Source organism: Sus scrofa, chromosome 7 (assembly GCF_054392235.1).
Source record: "Sus scrofa isolate SSC_HxYL_T2T_F1_AM1 chromosome 7, Sscrofa_HxYL_maternal_Yorkshire_Landrace_v2.0, whole genome shotgun sequence".
Lineage (NCBI taxonomy): Eukaryota > Metazoa > Chordata > Mammalia > Artiodactyla > Suidae > Sus > Sus scrofa.
Window position 1 is genome coordinate 42,976,340 of NC_139389.1, and position 19,358 is coordinate 42,995,697.

At 44.5% G+C, this 19,358-nt stretch overlaps 2 protein-coding genes across 2 annotated transcripts in view; one reads left to right on the forward strand and one right to left on the reverse strand.

Annotated features, from left to right (window-relative positions):
• The window catches only part of DNAH8 (dynein axonemal heavy chain 8), a 297,717-nt gene that overhangs the window by 212,024 nt on the left and 66,335 nt on the right, over positions 1–19,358 (forward strand). Inside the window, exons 77-82 of the mRNA XM_084967979.1 lie at positions 3,385–3,490; positions 5,572–5,824; positions 5,933–6,123; positions 12,764–12,885; positions 16,359–16,477; positions 18,914–19,116. Coding sequence (XP_084824105.1) covers positions 3,385–3,490; positions 5,572–5,824; positions 5,933–6,123; positions 12,764–12,885; positions 16,359–16,477; positions 18,914–19,116 — 994 coding nt within the window. The remainder of the gene's footprint in view (positions 1–3,384; positions 3,491–5,571; positions 5,825–5,932; positions 6,124–12,763; positions 12,886–16,358; positions 16,478–18,913; positions 19,117–19,358) is intronic.
• Positions 9,687–19,358, reverse strand: part of MOCS1 (molybdenum cofactor synthesis 1) — a 918,787-nt gene continuing 909,115 nt past the window's right edge. The window contains exon 11 of the mRNA XM_084968020.1: positions 9,687–9,705. The gene's annotated coding sequence lies outside the window, so the exon portion shown is untranslated. The remainder of the gene's footprint in view (positions 9,706–19,358) is intronic.

Below are 19,358 nucleotides of genomic sequence, written 5' to 3' on the forward strand. Positions count from 1 at the left end.
TTAAGATAGAGCTCAGAAAACATTAAATGTTGTGTATAGCTTTATATGGAGTTCCTGTCATGGCACAGTGGTGAATGAATCCAGCTAGGAATCATGAGGTTGTGGGTTCGATCCCTGGCCTTGCTCAGTGGGTTAAAGATCCGGCATTGCCGTGAGCTGTGGTGTAGGTTGCAGACTTGGCTCAGATCCCACCTTGCTGTGGCTCTGGTGTAGACCGGCGGCTACAGCTCTGATTGGACCCCTGGCCTAGGAACCTTCATATGCCGTGGGAGTGGCCGAGAAAAGACAAGAAAAAAATTTTTAAAAAGCTTAAAAAAAAAAAAAGAAAAAGAAAATTAGTCCTTCCTTTATGGTCAACTCGGTGCTGTTGGTCTTTTCTGAGATGGTGCCTCGCTGGCACCAGATCCCACATGTGGGCTATGCAGACTTCTGTAAGGCAGTCCACACCACTGTATAAGGTACACTCTACACTCCCAGAGCACCCCACCCACCCCTCTAAGCTGTAGTTTCTTCTTCAAGAGATACGCTGCTATGCTCACACCAAACTTGCTGGAAAAAAACAAAGTGCACACTTAATCTGCAGGAGGACATTCTGTGATGTTTAATGCTCCTAACAATCCTGCTCTTAAACACTCCCATTTTACAGGTGAACAGATGGAGACCTGGGAGAATAAGGGCTTAACCCATAAGAGCACGTGGACTTTCCACCCGGCCAAGTCTCAGAGATAAGCTTTACAGGTCATGCTGTAAAACTCACAAGGGTCCACTGAACCATGATGCTCGTGTTTCCGTATCACACTGAAAAGGATGCTAATGTGGTTTCATTTTGTCTGCATAGTCCTGCATTGCCCCTGAGGGGGTGACTGTTTCAATGAGAACAATTCCTTAGCTATTCCCCTGCAAATACAGCCATGATCTCCGTTGCCACCCTGTCAAATACTGCACATCACTACTATAGTGGCACTATTCGCTAGTTTTTAGAGTTGGAGGACTGGGATCATCTCTGCCAGTATCTGCTGTGTGTATTATACTGGGATGTGATTTGGAGTTAATATTTCTGGGTCCTCAGTTTCCCCAGATGTAAAGCAAAGTTGAACTAAATTCAGTGCATTTCATTTATTGGGTTGAGTTCCTTTTCTGCAAAGCCTCCAGATAAGGGCTATCAAGACTAGGACAGGTTCCTGCCTCTAGATGCACAAAATCTAGCTGGAGGAACAGAGCCTATGCACAGATTGTGATACAAGTCATAGTAGAGGTACAGGTGCATGCCGTGCTGTGGCTTTTGACTGTCAGGTTGGTTTAGGAAGACTTTCTGAAAGTGAGGGTATTTCTGTAGCAGATTTTCAAGAAACTTTCTCAAATAAGCAGTTTAAAAACACTTTCTTTAAAGATAATTCTGAGTACAGTATGTGATTCTATATAAGATCAGAAAAGAAATGCTGTAAAGAATGCTTTTGAGGAAGTTCCCATCGTGGCTCAGCGGTAACGAACCCGACTAGTATCCATGAGGATGCGGGTTCCATACCTGGCCTCGCTCAGTGGGTTAAGGATCTGGTGTTGCCATGAGCTATAGTGTAGGTCACAGATATGGCTCAGATCTGATGTTGCTGTGGCTGAGGTGTGGGCTGGCAGTTGCAGCTCGGATTCGACCCCTAGCCTGGGAACTTCCATATGCTGCAGGTGCAGCCCTAAAAAGCAAAGAAAAAGAAAATGCTTTGAGACAATTTTAATTTACTCTACATTGAGCAAGAGTATTACACCCATGTTAAATTTTCTTTTCTTTTCTTTTTTTTTTTTTGTCTTTTTAGGGCCGCACCTGAGACATATGGAAGTTCCCAGGCTAGGGGTCAGATCAGAGCTGTAGCTACTAGCCTGCACCACACTTATGGCAATGCCAGATCCATAACCCACTGAGCGAGGCCAGGGATCAAACCTGCATCCTCATGGATACCAGTTGGGTTCATTAACCACTGAGCCACAACAGGAACTCCTAAATTTTCTAAATTTGAAAACAGCATGATGGTTGTATAAGAGAATGTCCTGTTTGGTAGGAAATGTGTTAAGGTTTTTACAGGTAAAGGATCATGACACCTAAGACAATTCAGCAATAATGCTAATAACAATAATGATAATAAGTATTACACAGAGAGAAATAGTGATAAAGCAAAATATTATTTGATGAATCTAGGTGAAGTGTATATGAGAGCTCCTTGTACCAGTCTTTTAACTTTTCTGAAAATTTGAGATTTTTTTTCAAAGTATAATCTTAAGAATACATCATTTGTGGGAGTTCCCGTCGTGGCGCAGTGGTTAATGAATCCTACTAGGAACCATGAGGTTGCGGGTTCGGTCCCTGCCCTTGCTCAGTGGGTTGACGATCCGGCGTTGCCGTGAGCTGTGGTGTAGGTTGCAGACGCGGCTCGGATCCCGCGTTGCTGTGGCTCTGGCGTAGGCTGGTGGCTACAGCTCCGATTCAACCCCTAGCCTGGGAACCTCCATATGCCGCGGGAGCGGCCCAAGAAATAGCAACAACAACAACAACAAAAAAGACAAAAGACAAAAAAAAAAAAAAAAAAAAAAGAATACATCATTTGTGTAGGAAAAAAAAGTACCCCCCAAACATCCAGTTTAGCCCGTCTAGTAGAAGGAGGTACAAAACAATGGAAAATGAATTTATATTGATAACTGGCTGTGTTAAACCACGAATCTGGTGTCCCTATAGTCAGGTCCCAATCTAGGAGCTTCATTTGGTTTAAGTAACCTCTTGGGTTTTTTTGTTTTCGTTTTTTGTTTTTTTTTTTTTTTTTTTGGTCTTTTGAGGGCCGCACCCGAGGCATATGGAAATTCCCAGGCTAGGGGTCAAATCAGAGCTGTAGCTGCTAGCCTATACCACAGCTACAGCAATGCAGCAACCCACTGATCCAGGCCAGGCATTGAACCCGAATCCTCAAGGATACTAGCCGGGTTTGTTACTGCTGAGCCATGACGGGAACTCCTAACCTCTTGGTATTAATGCCTCTTTGTTTCCACCACTTCTGACTATAGGTGAGTTGGCATTTCTCACTGAGGCTGTGTGTGGGAACAGGGCCAGGAGAATGGGACACTCTAAATAAACTCAGAGCTGGGAAGAGAACTGCCAAAATTACTTTAGCAGGGTTCTATCATGCAGGGCAATGTGAGCATTATGGAAATTTAAAACTGGAGTGCATAGGTGTTTTTTAGTTGTCCAGAGAAACAAAAATATAGGTAGATTTGGTGTCACTTGAGTGGCACTTTGGTTTAAACTTCTAAAGATGAGTAATAAACACGAGTAGGTTAGATTTACCATAATAACTGATCATTACAGATCTGATGTTATTTTTTGTTTTTTTTTTTCAATAACAGGAGTTAGAGTCTGAGAGGGTTAAACTCTTGGAGGATGTGACTTTTAATAAGCGGAAGATGAAAGAACTTGAAGATAACCTCCTCTACAAATTAAGTGCTACCAAAGGTATTGTGTTACTAAGAAGGAGTCACATAATGGATTCTCGTACCCTCTTTTCAACGCCCTCATGATTACAGATGTTAGGACACTGTTGAGTTATCAATGCAAAAACAATCGAGGCAATTTCCATCTGGACATTAAAGAGGGATGGCAGAGAATCTGATTTTTAAATTAGCAACTGGAGTCTGAGCATTTGATAGTAGCAAAGTTTTCTTGAACTAATGGCTCTCTCCTGAGAAAAATAAGGGCTCCCAGTAGAAGGAGGTAACTTATAATAGACTAATTTGCTTGCCCAGAGGAAACTAATGTGCTCAGTCTATTTTTTGATCTTTAGATCGACTCTTTGATTTGGTGTTGAGATGCACTTGCCACAGTGGGTTATGTGTGATGTGTGTCATCTTGTCAGAGGCACTTGAGCCACCAAGACCCAGTCACTCTGGACTTGACCTCCTACTTAGAAGTCAGAGACAGGTTCTCCTGTGGGGGAGCAGTCAGATCATCATCCCACCCTCCCTGATTTGGGGATATCTTGTTCTGTAGCAGGCAAATTACAGCAACCTAAATTCTACCATTCATTAGCAATCTAATAGTGAATACTTCCCAACAACACTTTAATCCTTGGGAAAAAAAAAAAAAACTTAACCTCCCAGAAGTACGGTAAATGTTTCTCTCAGCACAGTCTCTGGCGCTTTAAGGTGACCTCAGGGAAAAGCCCTTTTACCTGCCTTAGTTGTGAAGCTTGTGCTCGAGAAGTTGTCTGTCTCTTGGTCGAGATTTCTCCCAACCATCAATAGCCCCAGCATTGTAAATATTGCCAAGGAAGGCTGGTGGAGGGCTCCTCCCCTGATGGAGCCGAGAATGGATCAAGATCTCTTTCCTGAGGTTAGTCACAATTTGGATTCCCGTAGCAGACCTAGTGCACTGGTCAGAGCCACTCAGCACCTTCCAGTGGCACCCACCTGCCCTCCAGGCTTCTAGGCCAGGCTGAGCCCTGCTCTCTGCAGGTATCAGGACCATAAGCTCAGCCCATCCGAAGCTTCTTTCTATACCTTAAAATTGAATGTATCGTGCTAGGCGTGGTATTTTTATCTAAAACAGTAATAAAAGGTAAAAGTAAAAATAAAATCCAGATTTTCCTTCTTCATTGGACACTTTTACTATCTGCCAACTTATTCTTGTTAAAGACAGAGAAGGGCCAGAGTGGCAGGGCCTGCCGTTCTAAAGCAGGAGAAGAGAATGTACCTTCAACCCGCAAGCTGATGTGTAACATTCAGATCTGCTTGCTCTGTGAGACAAACGAGAAGGAAAAGCTCATGACACTGTGAGGGGGACCATCCAGGTGACAAGGAAGGAGTTCCCATTGTGGCTCAGTGCTGACAAACCCAACTAGTATCCACGAGGATGTGGGTTGGATCCCTGGCCTTGCTCAGTGAGTCAAGGATCCAGTGTTGCCATGAGCTGTGGTGTAGGTTGCAGGTGTGGATCGGATCCCGAGTTGCTGTGGCTGTGATGTAGGCCAGCAGCTGCAGCTCTGATTTGATCCCTAGCCTGGAAACTTCCACATGCCGAAGGTGCAGCCCTAAAAAGAAATAAAAAGAAAGATGATAACGGAGGCAAAAGCTGAAACACTGGGACTGGAGGGAGACATGAATTCTCTTTAGACTTTGAACAGTCTTGAAATCTTCAAGTCTTTTTTGAAAAAACAAAACAAAACAAAACAAAACTTGTTTTGAAAAAAAGCCTTGAGGTCTTTTTTGAAGTCTTGTGGGCTGCCTTGAGAATTGCCTTTTGCCAATTTTCAGGCAGAATGGAAGATATTTAATACATATCATGGAAATAATGAAAAATGTATTTCCAAAAGATGAAAACTAAATCAGTTTTCATAGGAAGAAAGAAGGATTAGTTTAGACGTTTAGAAGGGATTCAGGCCTTGGGTGGTGGTTGAACTAGAAGCCTTTCAGTGTCTTAAAGTTCTGCCCTGCCACCCTGTGGACTTGGAAAATGAACGTGGTGATTACAGAATTGATGCGTCTCACTTTGCGGCTTTCCTGTCTCGTGGTCCTCAGTCTAACTGTTCGGGCTTTTAGGTTCCTTGGTAGATGACGAATCTCTCATCGGTGTCCTCCGCACGACCAAGCAGACAGCCGCCGAAGTAAGTGAGAAACTACACGTGGCGGCGGAAACGGAGGTCAAGATTAACATGGCTCAGGAGGAGTTCCGGCCGGCGGCCACCCGCGGCAGCATCCTCTACTTCCTCATCACAGAGATGAGCATGGTCAACATCATGTACCAGACCTCGCTGGCCCAGTTCCTGAAGTTATTTGACCAGTCCATGGCCAGGTGGGGCCTTGCCACCTCCCCCGCCCCCACTCTCCCAATTTTTTGTGTGTACTCCTGCTCTCTTAGAAGTGGGTTTTTTACTTCTTTGATTTTTAAAACATATTGCAGATCTGAGAAGTCTCCACTACCTCAAAAGAGAATCACGAACATCATTGAGTATCTGACATATGAAGTTTTTACATATTCCGTCAGAGGCCTGTATGAGAACCACAAGTTCCTCTTTGTCCTCCTCATGACCTTAAAGATCGACCTTCAGAGAGGAACAGTGAAGCACAGGGAGTTTCAGGCTCTCATTAAAGGTGAGAGGTCTGGGCTGTGCTATGTAAGAGATGGCTTTTGTGATGCTCTTTTATGGACACAGAGGAATTAAGTTCTAATGGAAGCCGAGTTCTTTATGTATACCTCGTCCCCCTCCCCGGTCCCCGATTTGCATTCATTTTGCTCTGGTTGCTCAAGATGATTTATTTCAGGCCCGTGTTAACTCTGTGACTTTTCATTATGTAATTAAATTAAGTCAGAGCATCGTCGCTCCTGGTTGGGGGACCCAAATGCCAAAGGGAAGGAAGGATAGCGATTTGGGTGCTGAGCTTTCTATTTCAAGAGAGCAATTCCTTAAACAGGGGATTGCAATGACATTTAAGACTGTAAAAAAAGGCACACTTATATTTAATATTTGAAGTTGACCCTATTCATTGCTTAGCTCCATGTTGAAAGTATGATTAAGGAGACCCAAGAGTGGTATCTTTATTTAATTTAGTTGAACAAGTATTTATTGAGCACATGCTACACAAACCCACTATGCTGGTGCTTGCGATACAGGGATAAACCAGACATTGCTCTAAAAGAAATAACAGTCTCATAATTCAGATAATTGCAAAAAAATAACCACACAACAAGGCAGAATAACCTGTGTTGTAAGAGAGCAAAAGACAAAAAAGCATTATGTCTAAAAGGAGGGAGAAATTACATGTGATTGGTAAGACCAAGAAAAGCTCTTTGGGGGTGTTCGCTCACAGCTCAGCGGGTTAAGGATCTGCCTTCTCACTACTGTGGCTCTGGTTACAGCTATGGTGTAGGTTTGATCCCTAGCCTGGGAACTTCTGCATGCTGCAGGTGCGGCCAAAACAAAACAAACCAAAAAAACAAAGAAAAAGAAAAGATTCTTGGAAAAATATACCTTTGCAGGTTAAATCATGAATTTTTGAGATTATTTGATATATGGGGAAAATGCTCCAATCTTTTTCTTAGTTTTCTGCTCTTTGTAAGTAGTTTAATAAATCATTTTCCAACTGCGCTTCTCCCCAAAAGTAGCTTTTGAAATAGACCCTGAATGATAGGTAGAAATGAAGAAAACATTCATGCTGAGACAGAGCAGCATGAGGAAAGAAATGAGTGGAACATGTAAATTGGTGAGCCGTGATTGCCCCGGGGGAAGGATTTCTTGATCTGCTAAGAAATGGTTTGGGTAAGGTGGTGATGTGATCCTTTTAGTGTCCTTTTGGAAGGTTGCTCTGGCAGACCTGTGTAGGATTAGAGAAAAGAGGTTCAAGGGAGCCTATTTAATCTTCCCAACCACAGGTAACACCTTCCCATCCTAGGGTGAAGATAAAGGCAACATAAAGGAAGAAGCAGATATGAGATCATGAAAGTAAAATGGCAAAGGACCTGGGTGTCAGGTGCCAGGGGGCAGGGTCAGAAATGAGCCTAAGATTTCTGGTCTTTGCAAAGATTTCTGGTCTGGTTGGTTGAAAGAGGAGCTAGTTTGAGAAGTCTCAGAGGTGGGGGTGGGTAATGAATGTGATCTGGGGACCTCGTTTTAGTCAGGATGGGCCAAGTTTTATGACCATAAAAACAACCCCCAAATTTCAACCCAATAGAGGTACAACTTCTCTTTCACTGTCTCTTTGACATGCTTGCCATGGTCACCCGGGTATCCACATGGCTTCCGTAACTACTATGGCAGAGGGATGGGATATGGCTCATTGTGTGCTGGCTCCTAAAAGTCACCCCACAAGTGACACTCACTTAGGCTCATATTTCCTTAGTCATAGCAAGACGCACGGCTGTATCTAATGTCAGAGAGAGCGAGGAAATGCAATTCCCCTTTGTGCTTGGAAGAAGCAGAAACTGAAGGTTTTCTAATAGCTCTGGTGGCTACACTGACAAGTTGGATTGGGGATACCCAGCAGGCAGAAAGGATGGGCTGGACACTCTAGCAGTCAGACACGTGCAAAGATAGAGCACAGAAAGACGAGCCAAAGACATGGGAACAGAAGAGAACGTCTCGGAAGAAAACGCAGTGTGCCTTCCAAGTTCACACACGAAGGTGACAGGACGTGGTACACTTTTATCCTCACTACCCTACTGATGACAAAGAGACAGTAACCTCTAACTTCTCATTACTCTCTTCTTCTTTCTCTACCTCAGTTAGTTTCTTCCTCGCATCCAGGTCAGATGACCGGTGTAGAAACTTTACCAACGATTTCGCCTAATCTCTGAAATGTCTTCCTTGACCTTTTGTTTCTTGCCATTCAAGGGAAATTGGACTTTGTCATCTAGGTTGTATCTTTCTCTCTGGTCGAATACACCTGGAGAAGTTGGTGTCTCACACAGTGTATGCAGGAGCAAGGCAGCCTGGTGCGGTAAAGTGCGTGCCAGACGTGGAACCCGGGAAACAAACTGGGGCCCTGCCACTGATGGGCTATGGCATCTCCGGGAGGGGCCGCCTGGTACCTCCAAGTACAAGAGGCTATAGGGGCCCAGAGGGGAAGTGAGCTGGGAGAGGTGGACATGCCTGAGAGGAGGGTCCACGCGTCTGGGTTGTGGTCTTTGTATCATTTAAATGAAGTGAGCCTGCATTTGCCACATCTAGAAACCTGCTTTGATGCATTTCAGTCACCGTGAAGCTCTCAGTTGGGGTTGGGGCCATGTCCTCAGCTGGGACATTGGGCAGTGGGGAGAGAGGGAGTGACGCATGTGAGAATCGAGGCAGTCGATTGCAGGAGCAGCGTGGGCCTCCCAACCTCGAAGAGCCCTCTGTCTGTGGAACATCGTGGGAGGGACGCAGATTTTGTGTGTTTCCTTATGGGTGAGCTGGCTTTGCTTCCCGAATCCATCTGCCATGACCGCCCCTGTGAAAGAGAAAGACATGACATAGAAAGAAGTGAGACCTGGCCCCCTGGTCCACAGGGGAGTCGGGGTAGATGGAGGCCCCATGCAAAGATCCTGGTCTCTGGTGCATGGGTGGGCAGAGGAAGGTGCTCCAGAAACATCCAGGTAGAAGCTGCCCCGAATTCTGCCCGGAGCTGCATTCGACGTGGCAGCTGCATTGCAGCATCAGCAGAGGGTAGCGAGTGGATGGAAAAGCCTGAGGCTTGGCAGGCAGGAGTGTAGACATGGAAATGCTGAGAGGCCTGGTGCACAGCAGGCGCCTGAGGTCCGAACCAGGCAGCTGCAGATCAGAGGAGTGTTCTGACTAGAGACAAGGGGCCAGCCTCTATGGACAGCAGCCTGATGCCCCCATGGGGCAGACAGGATTTGTCATAGCTCAGAGGACCCCAGCCGGGGATCCAGAGGGGTGGAGGGGAGGGGCCAGCATGTAGGTCCGAGGCATCCTCCCCATCAAGACACAAAGCCACCCACCTTACCCCTCCACCACCTGGCACACCCAGCCAAGCCAGAGCTAGTACCCGAGGAAGACTGGAGTCTTTGACAGAAAGTATTTAAATCAGAGGAGACTGAGAAACACAGCGACCCAGTGGGGAGGGAATCGGTGAGGAGGATTTGCTTTGTCACAGGAAAATAAAGAAGGCTGCAGTCTGGGCTGTGGTTCGAACACATCTGTGACCTCATTTCATAAAACTGGAGCATCAGGGAGAACTAGATTGAACTGGGTCAGGAGAGTCAGTGAGAGGAGTTTGGATTTAACTTAGGTGGTGATAGGGAGCCATCGAATGTTTTCTGAGCAGGCAAGTAGCATGAACAGAGCAATGCTTTAGAAGATTAATTTGGGATTTTATGATAGGCTGATTGCCAGAATTATAGTCAGCACTGCAGTAAAAGTTTTAAAAACATCAAAACTGCTTTATTGTACAGTTTGCATTAGTTTTGAACAGGCTCACATTTTGACCAAATTGTTTTTTAAAAGATGGTAGAACTTTCTTTTTGGAGGTTTTTTTTTTTTTTTTTTTTTTTTTACAAAGTTAACAAATATGGCCCTTAGGTCATTGATATTGTCTTTATCATTTTGAACTCAGTGCTTAAGGGGGAAAGAAGAAGGGTTTATTTATTATAGTAGAAATGTTTGATTTCCCAAGAGGGACTATCCTGTTGTATGAATTCCTGTGTGTTTTCTGCACTATTTGGAAGGTGCCTTTGACTTTCTTTGTCAACTGAGAATGTCAGAACACTTTGAAAAATGAAACAGATCCTGGGGCAATCCTGTAGCATAGAGTAATTGCTATACCTGTTTCCCCTGCCTGGTTATTTTAAAAAGATTGCATCTTTCTTTTGTCGTAAAACCATGGACAAAAAGACACCTTAGGGGGTCTTCTCTTGCTTTCTAGGTTGGATTGGACCTGAGCCTTCCACGACAGAGAGAGAGTTAATGTCAGGATAACAGCTCATGCTTACATAGCTCTTACTTTGGCAGGACTGTTGTTAGTTTTCCACATACATTAATTTATTTAATCTTCACAACAACCAATCCGATAGATTATACTGTTACACCATTTGAAAGAAGAGGGAGCCGAGAGAAATTGAGTTCTTTGTCCCACCTTATATGCAAGTGGCAAGTGGCAGAGCCAGGATGTTTCAGGGAATAGGCTGGGCTGTGATTATTCTGGGTGAGTTTAGGTGCATGATATGTTGGAAATGCTGGTGGAGCTTAAATGTTCTCTCCTGACATCTTTGAGGTGTATGGTTATATGAAATCATTTTTAGGCGGAAATAATTAGGAAAAAAAGGGCTGCATCTGCCTCTGTGTTAGAGGAGCAGAGCCCTTACATTTGCAGGTGGCTTTCTTTAGGGTTTGCATCTCCCATGGTAAACTCTGTGTTAGCAGAAATGGTGATAGAATAAGGCTTACTCTTTGGCGGGGCCGGGGGGGGGGGCGGTCAGTGGTGGAGAGAGAAAGGTTTACATGTCCTGAAGATTTTGTGGTGCCCAGAGTCCCTGACCCCAGGATGGAGCAAAGGGATTTACACGAAAGGATACTTCAGAGCTGTTCACTTCTCAGGAGGATGCTAGAGGGGAGAACAGAGACCTGTGGTCCCCCCTCCCCTTCCCTACCTCCCCTGTTTTTGCCCCCAGGTTGATAAGTGGAGGGATTGGGTGAGTTTTTCAGGAGGATCATCGGATTTAAAAGTTTAAGAGCCACTGTTTTACATACATCTGAATTAAATAACAGAGCTGAAATTATTATGATAAAATACTACTAAAGATAGCAATAGAGCAATTTTGAAATTGCAGATATACTCACCCAGTGTGTGCTCATTTGACTTGTGATTTGCTTCAAAATACAATCCAGGAGTTCCCATTGTGGCTGAGTGGTTAACGAACCTGACAAGCATCCATGAGGACGCAGGTTCGATCCCTGGCCTTGCTCAGTGGGTTAAGCATCTGGCATTGCCGTGAGCTGTGGTGTAGGTCGCAGATGCAGCTCAGATCCTGTGTTGCTGTGGCTTGGTGTAGACTGGTGGCTACAGCTCTGATTGGACCTCTAGCTTGGGAACTTCCATACACTGCAGGTGCGGCCCTAAAAAGACAAAAAGAAAAAAAAAAATACAATCCAATGCTACCGCTCACATTCTCCACCAAAGTCGGTGAGAGACAGGGGTCCTGTTTGGTTCCCTCTGCTTCATCCCCAGTGCCTGGAAGATGACAGATACATAGAGGTGGCTCAATGAAGAACTGGTGAATAAATGAATGAATAAACAATATGAATATTACTTACCTCCTTACTCCGGATGTTTCATGCTCTTCCCTTCCTCTGTCTATCCATTTACCCATCTTTTTGACCTGGTGAAAAATAGCATTGAATATCAAACTTCTGGAGGAGGATGGCGAAGAGGTGATTTTTAAAAACACACATGAAAAGATCAACCTATTCATTGATATCAAAATTGTAAATTTTGGAGTTCCCATCATGGCTCAGTGGTTAACGAATCTGACTAGGAACCATGAGGTTGCAGGTTCGACCCCTGGCCTCGCACAGTGGGTTAACGATCCGGCGTTGCCGTGAGCTGTGGTGTAGATCACAGACACCGCTCGGATCTGGCGTTGCTGTGGCTGTGGCATAGGCTGGTGGCTATAGCTCCGATTAGATCCCTAGCCTGGGAACCTCCATATGCCACGGTTCACAATTTTTTTTTTTTTTTTTGGTCTTTTTGCCTTTTTGAGGGCTGCACACATGGCATATGGAGGTTCCCAGGCTAGGGATCTAATCGGAGCTATAGCCACCAGCCTATGCCACAGCCACAGCAACGCCAGATCCGAGCGGTGTCTGTGATCTACACCACAGCTCACGGCAACGCCGGATCGTTAACCCACTGTGCGAGGCCAGGGGTCGAACCTGCAACCTCATGGTTCCTAGTCGGATTTGTTTCTGCTGTGTTCGACGAGAACTTCTCAAAATTGTAAATTTTAGATTGTGAGAAAAAAAAAAAAATAGTGAGAAGGCAAACATCAGTAACCACCCGAGAAAAATTCTTTGCAGGGAAAAATGACAGGGAGTCACTATCTGCACAAGATGGTATAAATCACCAAGACTTGAGGGAACTGTACCAAAAAAAGATAACCACATTTTGCTGTAACGTGATTATTTTCCAATTTTCCCATTTTCTTTCTATAATGTGGTTATCTCATTTCTGTTATTTGGAAAATAAATTTCTGAAAAATGAAGCACAAGCTGACCTGCTTCCTGCTGACGCTTTTTCCCAGGGGGAGCAGCTCTGGATCTGAAAGCCTGCCCTCCCAAACCGTTTCGCTGGATCCTCGACATGACCTGGCTGAATCTTGTGGAACTGAGTAAACTCCCGCAATTTGCAGAAATTATGAACCAGGTAATAAAGGGCTGGAAATAAAGCACAGATCTGTAAACCCAAACACACCCGGGCAGTTTGAACTGGGGCCTCCTGTAGTTCCTATGGTGGCTCAGAGGGTTAAGAACCTAATACAGTATCCGTGAGGCTTCGGGTTTGATCTCGAGTCTCCCTCAGTGGGTTAAGGATCCTGTGTTGCTGCAAGCTGCAGATGTGGTTGCAGATGTGGCTGTGGCTGTGGCTGTGGTGCAGGCCGGTAGCTACAGCTCTCTTTCAACCCCTAGCCTGGGAACTTCCATATGCCACCAGTGTGGCCGTAAAAAGAAAAAAAAAAAAAAAAAAAAACTTGGGTTTTCTGGAGACACATCCTTCACCCAGAAGAGGACACAATAGCACAGCTTTAAGGCGCTGTGGCTCTCTGGGGGAGGTTTCGAACAGAGGGCTACCCCAAGGACCCTTTGCACAGGTGCAAGCGACTTGCTTTTCCTTCCGTGTGGTGGGTGCAAGAATCATTTCTAACCTGCTTGAGTTGCTGTCGGAATCTGAACCAGTGGATGGCCCCTTTTATTGTAGACTCTTGATGTTTTCACTATTTTTTTATTACTTCTGCCCATGATTAAATAATTTGTGCAAATTTGAATTTGAGACAAGTTAAGATGTTGAGGTCCTTTTAAAAAGAGTCAGTCATTTCTATGGTGAAAGTATAAAATGGTGACATGTAATGGTCAAACTGTGAAACAGGCCCTGATTTACCTGTTGTTTATCTTATTTGAAAATATAAATTGGTTATTGTGGATTAGTTGTTGATTCAGTTCTCACTGGAAAAACGGTTATGCAACTCAAGTTGAAGATGGTTATTACTGGGGTTTGTTGGTTACAACTTCGTGTGGTTTCTGGTGATGGAAAAGGCAGGTGATAGGAGTTCCCGTAATGGCTCAGCAGAAATGAACCTTACTAGCATCCATGAAGACACAGGTTCAATCCCTCACCCAGCTCAGTGGGTTAAGGATCCAGCATTGCCCTGAGCTGTGGTGTAGGTCACGGACGTGGCTTAGATCTGGCCTTGCTATGGCTGTGGCATAGACCAGCAGCTACAGCTCCGATTTGACCGCTAGCCTGGGAACCGCCATATGCCTTGGGTTAGTCCCTAAAAAGACAAGAAAGTAAGAAAAAAAGAAAGAACAAATGAGCAGGTGATAGGTGGATTACCCTCAGGCTGGGGTTGGAGAAGCCTCAGGCTGTCGTGATGTGAACCTCTCCCCTCCACAACTCCCCCACCTCCAGCTCAAGAACGTACTAGGTGTGTCTGTTTTGTGGCATTTCTGGGACATTGTGTAGATTCTTTATCCCTTCAGCCATGGCTTTTAATGTGGTCAGTTGGATAAAGGCCCTGGATTCCATCTACGGTAGACAGCAATCTTTGTTCTGTGGTACAGCCACAGGTGAGTCCCCCAAACCCAAACAAATACTTTGAGGGAAAAAAAGGGAGGTCTGAGTCTGGTCTGAGACTAGGTACGGGCACCCTTCAAGCACCACTGAAAAAAATCACGCAAAAACCATGCCCTGGGCTGAGAAGTGACATTAATATTGTTTGCCTCTGTCAATTAGATTTTCAGTACCCCTGGTGTGTGGTGTGTGGTCTTGTGGCTAACGCGAGGCTTACTATGGATAAGTACTTGGCAACAGTAACAACCTTGCGAGGGAAGTATTATGGACTCTGCTTTATAGATGAGATAACTGAGATGCAAAGAGGTTAAGCACTTGCCCAAGGCCACATAACCCAGAGATAGCCAAGCTGTAATTTGACCTCAGGCTCTTTCCCTCACGCAAGCTGTTTCTCTCCCTTTTACACCACTGGATAGGGCGGAAGTAAAGGCACAGAGGGAGGAGTCATGCTTAGGAAAGTTGCACAAGTTCCCTGGGGACCAGCCATCGGTTTGGCCTGTCTGTGGGAGGAAGGGAGGGAGTAGGAAATGACTCTCCCAGCTGAGTGGGTGTCAGGAATTGAAACAAAGATGGCCTCAAAGAGCAGCTGCCCTGCCTTGGCATCCCAGGGCCAGCTCTTCAATTCCTGGAGGTGGTTTTGCTAGCAGGGAGTGGACAATGGAGGATTAAGGGGCTGAAAGTTATCCTATCACAAATGCAGCTTGCCCTGGACACTCTTTTTGTGGCAGAGTCAAAATTAGCAGATGGAAGGCTAGTGGGCTGGGAACAGGCACCCTCCTTCTTGGGACTCCTTCTAACAGCCAGTGTGGAGGAAACCTGCAGGGGGCGCTGTGGGTAACAGAGCACAGGTACAGTGCTCTAGGGTGGGACTGCAGCAGCACCCAGGGCCTCCAAACCATGTGCCAGGCAGATTCTTTTGAGAGCAGCCAACCAGGGAGAGCCACTGCAGTCTTCAGAGAAGGGCAGCTGTGAAACATTTCAGAAATCCTCCCCCAGCTTTTAGTGTCCCAGGAACAATGTTGGAGCAACTGAGTTACAGAGCAGTTGCTTTGTTATTAACTTGCACTCCATCCATATCCTAAATGATGAATTGCTTGTAGGGTGTGGATTTGGAGCAGTTATTTAATCTCCCTGTGCCTCAGTCGGGATAATAGAAGTAAAACTACAGTCCGTGGATCTGTACCTAGTATCTGCTATATAAATATTTGTAATTTGCTATTAGCGCTTACCATGGCTTTTAAAACATGCTTCAGACACAGTCTGAATAACCTAGCCTGACTACTGCTGAGGAGCAGCGTTGGGCTCAGCAATCTGTGGTTTTTCATCGTTAGGCAGCCCTTGGACATCAGGGAGCATTTTTAATGCCTCTGAGAACCTGTAGTTGTCTCCATGCTTCTGAAAGAACAGGTGTGTGAGACCAGTTCTTGGAGGGACTTCATCCATTCTTAGTTTTAAGGTCTCAAGGTGGGGGACCACTAGGAAAATGGAGTTTGGATTTTGTCACCTGTCACTGGTTTAAGTAGAGGTCCACATGCAGAGGTTTATCGGAGAGGTCTGTCAGTGGTTCACCCAAGGGCAACTTGGTGCCACCGCCACCCCCCAACCCTGAGCGCATCTGACAATCCCATGAACTTTTTGATTCCCATGAACTGGGGGCAAGAGTGCTCCTGGAAACGGGTGGGTAGAAGTCAGAGATGCTGTGAAACATCCTACAATGCACCGGACAGCCCCTCTCAATGGCACCTTATTCTGGTCCTAAATGCCTATCATGCTGAGTTTGAGAAACCCCAGTCTGTGTTTTCTCCTTATGAATCATTTAGTGTAATTGATACATGGTCCTAATTATAGTTAATGATGTAGAAAAGCAGTGGAAAAACTGAAAGGGAATAGCACCATCCAAGCTCTTTGAGTCATTTGGTTCCGAAGAAAAATGTCAACAGTGTGGTTATGTTTAAAAACCTCTCTGCCTATAAAGAGTGACCTTCTTAGGTTATTTGTTTCTAATTGCCTGTATTCTTGAGGCTGGCTAATTGACTTATTTATTTTAGATATCTCGTAATGAGAAGGGATGGAAAAGCTGGTTTGATAAAGATGCTCCGGAGGAGGAAATCATCCCTGACGGATATAACGACTCACTAGATACCTGCCGCAAACTTCTACTTATCAGGTGAGATTAGGTCGTATCAGAGCTAGAAGCAGCCCTCACTAGAGTGTCCAATTGCAGCTCCTACCTCAGTGAGTTTACGTCACTGTATCCCCATAGTTACTATAATAAATGTATGTGCTTCCAAATTGGATGGCAGTTCTTCAGTGATGAATGCTTTATTTTGACAGCATATTAGTGATAGCACTTTTAGCAAAACATACATGAAAAATATGTTTTTACTATTCACTTTGGTCATCACTTACCATTGAGTGAATCATTTATTTATTGTTGAATTTACTTCTTTAAAAAAACAGATCTCAGAGTTCCCACTGTGGTGCAGTAGGTTAAAAATTTGACTACAGCAGCTCTGGTCACTGCAGAGGTGTGGATTGGATCCCTGGCTCGGGGCAGTAGGTTAAAGGATCCAGCATTGCTGCGGCTGTGACGTAGTTCATAGCTGTGATTCAGATTCAGTCCCTGGCCCAGGAACTTCCATGTGCCATGGCCATAAAAAAAAAAAAAAAAAAAGAGGAGTTCCCATCTTGGCAAAGTGGTTAACAAATCCGACTAGGAACCATGAGGTTGCAGGTTCGATCCCTGGCCTTGCTCAGTGGGTTAAGAATCCTGTGTTGCTGTGGCTCTGGCGTAGGCAGGCAGCTACAGCTCCGATTAGACCCCTACCCTGGGAACCTCCATGTGCTGCGGGAGTGGCCCAAGAAATGGCAAAAAAAAAAAAAAAAAAAAAGAAAGAAAAGAAAAAAAAAGAGACAGATCTCACAAAGTTACAAGGCAATTACTGTTTAAGCTAACTGAGAATATTGTGCTGTTGAAATGTATGAATGCTCTTTTGACTATTAAAATGGAAGCAAAGGTTTTTTTTGGAGGAAATATTTGAAATTGATGTTGAGGAGGAACATTCTTCCTCTTCTTTTTCTTCTCACCTTTCATGGTTTCCCAATATACAGTAGCTCAAGGAAGGCTTCTCTATTGGAAGATCAAAGAGAGAGAGAGAGAATGTGTGTGTGTATGTGTGTGTGTGTTTACTGGGTGAAGCAGAAGTATGGAGTTGCGGAGAGATGAAACCACCAAAAGAATAACAAAAAATAGGATTAGGGAGTTCCTTTCGTCGTGGCTCAGTGGTTAACGAACCCGACTAGGATCCATGAGGATGCAGGTCACAGATGCAGCTCATGTTGCTGTGGCTCTGGCGTAGGCCGGCAGCTACAGCTCTGATTGACCCCTAGCCTGGGAACCTCCATATGCCACAGGTGCAGCCCTAAAAAAATTAAGAAATAAATAAAAGATAGGATTATTTTGAAGTAGTTTCTGTCCTTCCTCATGTTAAACCCCTGGGCTTTCTTACAAGAAGTTGTTTCCTGGGTGTTGTCACTCATTGAGAGTGATCAGACTTGTCAGCAATGGTGACCTCATGACAGAGTATGAAAGGGCTACTTGTTTTTATTGGAATAGATGTCCATCTTTTATCCATTATCTAAAAATTGAATCTATGTCAAATGAATAAAATAATCTACTAGCAACTAAGAATCCATAGAGCTTGTCATTTAAAAATATCAAATGACATTCATTTAAGGTGTTGCTGTGTGTAGAAACTACCACCACTTAGGCTACACAGATGGTATTAAATAAATGCTTACTGATGAAGCTACTTCTGACACAGTTGACATGTTATCTCACCCTGAAGACCGCAGAACTTCGAGTGTGCGGCAGGTTGGCCCCCATCACACACTGCAGTTGGCATCCCAGCTGAGTGCTCAGAACTCCTTGCATCTCAGCTGAGTGCCCAGAACCAAGAGTGAATGTGCTCCTGTGCATTAGTTTGAATGGGGAATTGCTTATCTGAAGCTGGTAGCCTAATTGCTAGGGATAATCATTGATGTTCTTTAAAAAAAACAAAACAAAAACTAATTAAAGCTTCAGAGTAGTTGCTGCTTCTGATAATGACTCAGTAGGATCAGTTCACTCCTTAGCTTCCCTGTAGATGGGCAACAGAACTGGCTCTGCCCTACTCCTTGCTGATGCCTGGTATCAACACCATGTGATTAAGTTTGTACTCAACCAGGAGTAGAAAACCTTGCCATCTCTCTCACTCATATCTGCAGAAAGGAGAATTCACTTGTCATCTTTTTGCTAATTGTGTGTTCTTTATGCGCCTCAAATTTGAGTGAATTAAGGAGTTCCTATTGTGGCTCAGTGGTACCATACTCAACTAGTATCCATGAGGATGTGGGTTCGATCCCTGGCCTTACTCAATGGGTTAAAGATCCCGCATTGCTGTGGCTTTGTATAGGCCAGCAGCTTCAGCTCAAATTGACACCTAACCTGGGAACTTCCATATGCCACAGATGTGGCCCTAAAAAGCAAAAAAAAAAAAAAAAAAGTGAATTAAGAAAAATAAACACACTGAATTTATTGACTCTTCCTTGTGTGTGTTGCTAGGTCTTGGTGCCCAGACCGTACTGTTTTTCAAGCAAGAAAGTATATTGCAGATTCTTTGGAGGAAAAGTACACAGAACCAGTTATCCTGAATCTGGAGAAAACTTGGGAAGAAAGTGATACAAGAACACCTTTGATATGTTTCCTATCCATGGGATCCGATCCCACAATTCAAATTGACGCATTGGCCAAGAAATTGAAGCTAGGTATGGTCAGCAATCTGAAATTTAGCAAAACCTCCGTATTTTTTTGCCCCAGATTTTGCCTGTCATAATTTTATAGCTGATTCTCATCAAAATACCCATAAAACTGAGAAAAAATATTAAACTTCTTCCTCTTTCCTCCCATTTCAGACTTCCTGGAGTGAGGGTGTGATACAGATATCTTTGTGCAGAAAGGAAACCCTCATCTACCATATACTGATTTTTTTTTTTTTTAAGTTGTAAGC